This window comes from Octodon degus, unplaced genomic scaffold (genome assembly GCF_000260255.1).
Source record: "Octodon degus isolate 3935 unplaced genomic scaffold, OctDeg1.0 scaffold00039, whole genome shotgun sequence".
In the NCBI taxonomy this organism is placed as follows: domain Eukaryota; kingdom Metazoa; phylum Chordata; class Mammalia; order Rodentia; family Octodontidae; genus Octodon; species Octodon degus.
The window spans coordinates 9,212,898-9,220,498 of NW_004524615.1; the positions used below are offsets into that span (position 1 = coordinate 9,212,898).

Here is a 7,601-nt window from a genome sequence, read left to right on the forward strand (position 1 = left end):
TTGAAACTGTCCTACCAATTTGGTTTGAAACTGTCTCATTGCTATTTGTTCCTCAATAAAATTATGAAAAAAGAAAATAAAGAAAGTCATGTACTCTCCGGCATGCCTCCCACCAAGGGAGTTTGGGCAGCTCTGACAGACCAGAATAACAGACAGGGCACGGTGCTGTGGACCTGAGACAAATGTCCACGGCCCCTTCCTGCCTCTTGCAGTATTTGCTCTTGGAAACAGCCACCCTGCTGCACAGAGGCCCAAGTTCATGAAGGGTCCACAGGGAGCGGCCATGACTCCTCAGTCTGCTCTCCAGTGACAGTGCCACCTGGCCCATGCATGTGTAGCCCTCTTGGGCAAAACCCTGAGCCCAGCTGCACTGCTCCAACTGACATGGAACAAAGACAAAACACTCCCACGAGGCCTGACTGAACTTCGGATCACAAGCAAAATCAATGACTGCTGCCACCTGATGCCACTAAGGTTTAAGTTCATTTGTAATGCCAACAGAAAAAAAAAGGTACCACGGGGAAAAATAAACAGCATCATGGAAACATAATCCTCCCTGACCCACACACTCAATAGAATCTATTTAAAAACATCTGTATCTCAGCACCAATGCTTGACACTAGCACTGTCAGGAACTAGGTTCAGAGCCGGCCAAATGTTTCATGTCACCGGTGCAAGAGTGCCATCTTGTGTTGGAAAGATTAATTGCAATATTTGTTGTATAAATGCAAAAGATTTTTTTCTTCAAACACAGATTTCACAATGCAGCTTCCAAGAGTGCACTGGGGTAATACCCACAATCCTCCCCCAACTCACCTGTAAATTTTCATCTTTGAAACAGTAATCATGATTGACAGCTGGGAGAATCTGCCCAACACACAGAGCCCATCTAACCAGAACCATTACTCCTTAAAGCAAGAGGGCCAGCCAGCATGGAAGATGAAAGAAGGTTAGCACCTGTCGATGGGCTTCACTATGGGGACCTGGGAGGGTGTGGTGGCCAGTGTGAAGGCTCGAGGGGCTCATACCCATGAGGGGACGGCTTCGTCCACTGCAGCTGCTTTGGGGGCTGAAAACCTGGGTCCACTATAAGCAGCCCTCCTCGGCCCTCAAGAGTCAGCAATGTCTTCGTGTGTGCAACGTGTGTGCAATTCCCCTAAATGTACAACTTTCGGAGACAGTTCAATAGTAAAACTCCACTAAAGAGCACACAGCTGAGACTGAATTCAGCCCGCTGGCCTGAAGTGTTCGCATTCAGGATAAAGGACCCAGGATCTTGTTAGGAGAAGAGAAGAGAAAGCAAGGCAGCACGTGGGCTTCACGCTGTTTTTTTGCCATCCTTTTGAGACTTATGCTGAATTCTCTCAGGCCTCCCGAGCAAGACGGGGCTAAGACTGCACCTGTCTGCCTTCAAGGAGCTAGAAGATGAAAAGTAGGAACTGGGAAAGGTGACTCTTAAAAGAATATAGTATTGGGGGCTGGGGAGATGGCTCAGTGGAATAAGCGCTTCCCTGGCAAGCTCAAGGGCCTGAGTTCAATCCCTGGTTCTGCCAAAAAAAAAAAATAGTATTAACCCATTATATATATACATATAAATGTATTAGTGTAAGTCATATATATGACTATATATAATATACATAGTATATATAATTGGAGTATAATGTGTATAGAAATCCTAATTATGTAACTCAAAATGTTAAACCTTTTTTATTCCATATTATGTTACTTCTCATTATATATCATTTCATTTACATAATAAAATTACTTGTATTTTTTCCAGTCACGTACCCACAGTGATCTCTGAGCTACCAAATAACTGATGCATGATCTATAAATTTCCTCAACCCTAAGAAAAGTGCAAGTAGAAAGATTTTTGAAAAGTATTAGTACATGAGAGACAGTGGTATGTGCGCTAAGATGGACAGAGGTCACTACCACCATTTCTCACTCCACGTCACTGATTTTCTGGTCACTGCAACTTCTGACAAGAATGTCCTTGCATTTTCCAAACACCGGGACTACAACTGACCACTAAATTAAGTTAAATCAGTTACCACAAGAGCGTCTCATCGCGAACTGCTGGTTGAAAGATGCCACGGGAACCTCGTGAACACGCTGAGCACCGCGGAGCGGCACACTGTGAGCGTTAACGACAACAGTGAGGCGTACTGAAGGCCTTGACACAGCAACGTGTTTAGACAGGCAAACCCAGACACGGTGAAGGGATTATTACAAGCAAGCTGATTAACCTGCCCATCACCTCACACATGTACAGCAACTCTTCAGTTCTTCTATTTAGGACACTTCATAACAGCACGAGTCAAAAAGTAAGTGAAAGGAAAAGTGTGTTCCTCATCTCATTCCCAGGGACAGGCAGAAATGGCGAACACCATTTCCTGACACTGCTATACATTAATGGTTTCTTCTATCTCTATGCAGGAATACATTTTTTAAAATGAAAATCTGATGAGGTCCTGGACACTGTTTTGCAACCCGTTGCTGCACCTAATAGAATACAGTACTTCTTCATCTCAACTGCAAAGAGGAAGGGAACTGCAAGGTGCAGAGAGGGGACAAGACACCCTAAGATGTGCTCTGCACATGCACCAGCTCCATGGGGACCGTGACCCTTACAAGCTGCAATATGGACAGATAAAAAAAATAAAAAATGAAAAAACTAAGAACAAAAGGGTAAATTATATTTCAAATTTTAAAAGAAAGATGCCATCAAAGGCAAACCTAAAGAAAGTATGTCACTTCATTCTTGGCAGTTCGGAGACTGCACCCTGGTCCGGGGCACACCAGGCAAGGGCTGCATCTGGCACAAAGCCCCAGCCCATGCGGCAGCTACCCCACAGCCCACTCCAAGCTCGCGCCAGAACAGTCTCCTACATGGGAAGTTTACGCAAGGGAAGAGCGCAAGGCCAGGTCCGGACAGCCTGAGATTCCACCAGTGGCCCTGTCGTGGTGCTCAGGGTGTGGGAAACAAGACCAAGCCGAGGATAGCTCCCAGCCAGGTGTGCACTTCCATACTCGGTTCTGGCTGATTTTTCTCCAAATGCTGCATACACAGAACTGTGACTACACTAGCTGCTCCACCTCCACAACCACAGGAGCTCCTGGAGGACACGGAGCTGACACACAGAAGCTACTCGGGAAAGATCTGAGTGAACAAAACGACAACTCGGACACTGCCATGAACACGGCAGGCACCTGAATTCAAGAAGAAAACTGAGTCTGATTTCATACGAACTGCAGGAGCCTCCACTATATTCCTCCTGTTTTCTCAGCGAGTAAGGATTAGTGACGGCTCAAGATTTAAGAAACAGTTCTGTTGTAACGGAAGATGCCCAGGCTCCAGCCAGTAAACTTCAGTCCCTTCAGTTCCTGTTCCAGGTGCTCCTCGCAGAAACTGCTGGTCCCGGCGGCGAGGCACGCTGTATAACCCAGCCCCCAACCCCAAGCCACTGTGCCCCCTACTGCCTGCCTGCTTCTCCCACATAAGCCCTCGACCTCCGGGAGCAGGCCTGGTACTCCGGGAGTGACGGCGATCAGTGCTCCTCGATGTAAATCCATCAATCTGCCGCCGCATCCTGGATGCTGTTCTGGTGTTTCTGCTTGCCACAGCACTATTAACATGAGTGCTGATAAAAGCGTGTGAAGTACGGAAATAAGAAGGAACTTACGAGAATCTGAGAAGGGGGTCCAGTCCACGACCTGGGAATTCATTGAGAATCTCCATGGCGGTCACGCAACCTACAGTTGGAATTCCTTCAGTGTAATCACTGCCGAGCAAGTAGGCCAAGTTTATCAATTTGTTCCGGTCCAGTCCTATAAGAGTAACCATTATTGTGAATGCTTACTTGATGAAGAGTTTTATACAGCATTCATAAACACTTTATTGTATACACTACGTGTTTATACATCCTCACCCAATAGCTAAGGATAGCTCTTTTCTGATTCAAAAATAAATTATTTTTAAGTGGCAGCCAGTATCATCCATGTCACAGCTTTGGATTCCCTCTACATCCTGACCTCAGGCATCAGCCCTGCAGCCTGGACTTCTCTACACCACGGTCACGTACATGCAGCAGTCACCTCTACGCCTAAGAGGGCTCCAGCCCCACATTAACACCTGAGCGCCTCCTCTCTTGCTGCTCCGCTCGCTTGGTGGCGGCACCATCCTCAGTCTCCCTGTTTCAGCACTGAGGGCTGGGCCACCTGGCCAGCTACTCAGAAGCCAGCTCCTCCTCACCTCCAGCCTCTGCGGCCCGTGCCCACCCACCCTCCTCCTTTCTCCAGCAGGCCTCACCTTGACGTTAGTCCCACCTCACTCTCCGAGGTTAACTTCCCTCCTCGTCCTCCCTCGCCCCCTGGCCTCATTTCCCTGGGATACCACACAAGCTTCTGCCTGGGGCAACGCGCTCTCCCCCAGCCAGCCTCTGACTAAAATTCTGGCGTCCTACTGCCTAAAGCTCCTGCACTAAGGTTACCTCTGAAGAAAGCCCTCCTGGGAAAGGCACACACGTTCCCGGCTACGGCTCACTCCTCTCCTTCCTGCTTACTGTTCTATAGGATGCACATGCCACCTGTCACATGATGACTAATGTATCCATTTAATCTGCTTCTCTTGCTGGACCGCCTCATCCTGAGCTGTTTTCCCGCTGTCAGGCATAACTGGCACATAGGAGTCACTCACACACTGCTGGATGAATGGAAGAATGGATGAACCACGCCAGGAACACCAACGCAGGCCTGTGACAGGCTGGATGTCACCCGCTTTTTCTCCCCCACACCTGGTCTGCTCAGAAGACCTGGGTAACTGGTCATCTAACCAGATCAGATGATCAAACCACAGAAAAAGCCCAAAGGTGCTCATATTTTAATTTAAGTCTAATTTCTAAATCCTGTTCCTCTACAAGAGCAATTATTTGAAAACGTATATAGATCTGCCATTTCCATTAATGTACCAAATTAGTTCCCAGGAAGAAAAAAATTCACATGGCAAATTGCAAAGGTACATTTTAGAAAGTTGCCATAGAAGTCTTACCTAATTGGTTGTAGAAGTCCACATACTGGTAATATTCTACAAATTTGTTTTTATTAAAAAAGTTCTTGTAGACATGCCGCGCGCCGAACAACCAGATATCACTATCATCGGTGATGGTTCCAGAAGTCTGATCAGTGAGGTCCAGGATGGCGCACTGGGCCTCTGCCTCCATGGGCGCCTGGACGTAGGGGATGCCGAACAGGCGCAGAAGCTCCTGTGGGTACCAATACACCGTGACCCTGGGGAAAGGCAGTCCAGCCCTGGCCCAACAGGGCCAGCTTCAGCGCTCGTGCTGTGCACTCCCGGGGAGCCCCAGACAGGCCAGCCCCCGCACCCACCTGGCTTTCCAAGAACATCTGTCCTGTGACAGTGGACGCGATCCGTTCTTGCTGTTGTTTTTGTGCATTCAGTGAATTCTGCTGCACTAAAAGGTCATTCTCCAGGGCTTCCAGCTCCTCCTAGAACATGATTTTTTGCTTTATAAGTATGTGAACCCAACTGGGTTCCCTGGAGCCTACCTTCTGTCTGGCCTTTCCTCTTAGGAACTGTTCCACGTGATTTCCCAACACATCTCTGCCACTGCCCCGAGTCCCCTCACTAGCTCACAGGGAAAGTGGCCTTTGACCCAGGCAGCAGGCTTCATGATAAAGGAGCCTTCAGCAGGAGGGAGTGTGCTGTGACAAGCTAGCACCCAAGCAACTGAAGCTCCACAGTGGCTTGCTTGGCTTTTCTATCAGTGAAGGTAAAACACCATGTTATGTTATTACCAAATTAATATCTTGCCATTCATTCAATGAATCCTCTGCCTCTTTTTCAGCTTCCTCAGGAGGCTCTGTGTCTGTGTCCTCGCTTCCCGAGACGTCCTGCAGAGGGCGCTGGCACACGCCAGTGGGTTCTTCCTCCATGGCTGCTCCTGGGTGCTCTTGGTGCGGTTCCGAAAGAAGTTTGGAAGCGTTGCTGGAGTCAGCCTCGAGGTCACGGTCACTGCTCACACTCTGCACTTCAATGAAACTCCCTGCATGGAGACAGTGAGGTTACGTCCCGACAGCTGACACGGGTTATCCTGAAATCCTACAGAACGTTCTGAAGCATCTTGGAAAACGGTGCACACCAAAAGAAAACATGGAAATGACATGCTACTAGTAAACAAATTTCCTGGCAAGTGCCATAACTTCAAGAAGCCTTTTCAACTAGCTAACAACCACTGAAAATGGAACCCAAATGCTCAAAGACTGCGACATCAGCTTTATACAAATCTGTTTTAACTAATACTGTTTTAAGAGTTCAAAAAAGAGAATTATCAAAGCATTAAGACAGAGGCAATCATAAAGGTTGGTCAGTGTGTTTTAATGCTATTTCAGTATAAGCAGAGAAAAGAATAAAACTGAAAGAATCCACCTAAGTACTCAGGAAAAACAGCTCTTCCTTTTGTACTTACTTTCCTTCCTCTCGTTTTTGTTTTTTTTTTGTTTTTTTTTTTCACCCAATTTTATGTATTTGGTACAGGGTCTCGCTACACAGCTCAGACTCAGTGATCCTCCTGTTTTGGCCTCCTAAGCACTGCGATTACAGGAGTGTGCCACCATGCCCGGTTTCGGTGGCCAGCTCAGCATGCCCAGGGAACAGACGGCACGGCATGCGGCATCAGGGACTGAACCTGGGGCCTTGCGCTTGCCGAGTAGGCATCTACACCGCTGAGCTATCTCCCCAGCCCCTTCTTGTCCCTTTCTTTCAAAAATGTGTATTGGTTCCTTTCCTTCCCTTCACAGAAGGCAGAAGTAAGGCCCATCTGCTGGATTTGAGGAGACAATTAGAACAGAGGAAGGGGCTAGGGCTAAGGAAGAGATGGAGAGTTTAGACACAAAGAAGCCCAAAAGTAAATAGATGAAGAACAGGGAAAAGGCCTCCCACTATTAGGAAAAATGTAAAAAGCTGGAGCAGGCTAGAACCCTTGGACCTTAGACTAAATCACAGGTATCAACATGAACTCACAGATCTTAATAGAAACAGACACAGAAACAGACACAAATATGCGTGCTGGCTGTGTGCGTACATGTGTGTAGCAGGGCTGCCTGACTCACAGTGAGCACGCCCAACACGCAGCTCAGGGCTGCAGAACAGCCTGCTCCACTGAAAGAACCCGGCTGCCTGTGGACACTCTGGGGCCAGGCATAGGCCAAGGAAGAGTATGGTGAAGCCAGGGCGCCCTGGCTGTAGGTCAGGGAGAGGCTCCAGTGACATCAGAAGCCACAGGAACCTGCTTGGGGGGACCCCACCAGCCACACTCAGAGGAGAGCAGCAAAGGCAGTCACAACACTGTCCAAGGTAGCTCCCTGAATAAAACAGGAGTCTAAAGGAAGGAAAGGTCTAGCAGGAGGATGCCGATGAGCAAGTATCTCAGGAATGAGGAGCTACAAGACCACCACTAGACAACCATCCTAACAGCAATTAATCCAGGCAAAAATCATCAATGGAATAAAAAAAAAATGGGGGTGGAGGCTGTGCTGCATGATTTACATCACCCCAAATTTCTTTCCACAAATATGCAAAA

The 7,601-nt window shown here is 47.9% G+C and overlaps 1 protein-coding gene across 1 annotated transcript in view; it reads right to left on the bottom strand.

Moving 5' to 3' along the window:
- Ercc5 (ERCC excision repair 5, endonuclease) overlaps positions 1–7,601 on the bottom strand; it is a 35,223-nt gene that overhangs the window by 9,171 nt on the left and 18,451 nt on the right. The window contains exons 9-12 of the mRNA XM_023715191.1: positions 5,818–6,065; positions 5,389–5,508; positions 5,051–5,264; positions 3,687–3,831 (exon numbers count right to left, since the gene is read on the bottom strand). Of these exons, the coding sequence (XP_023570959.1) occupies positions 3,687–3,831; positions 5,051–5,264; positions 5,389–5,508; positions 5,818–6,065 (727 nt within the window). The remainder of the gene's footprint in view (positions 1–3,686; positions 3,832–5,050; positions 5,265–5,388; positions 5,509–5,817; positions 6,066–7,601) is intronic.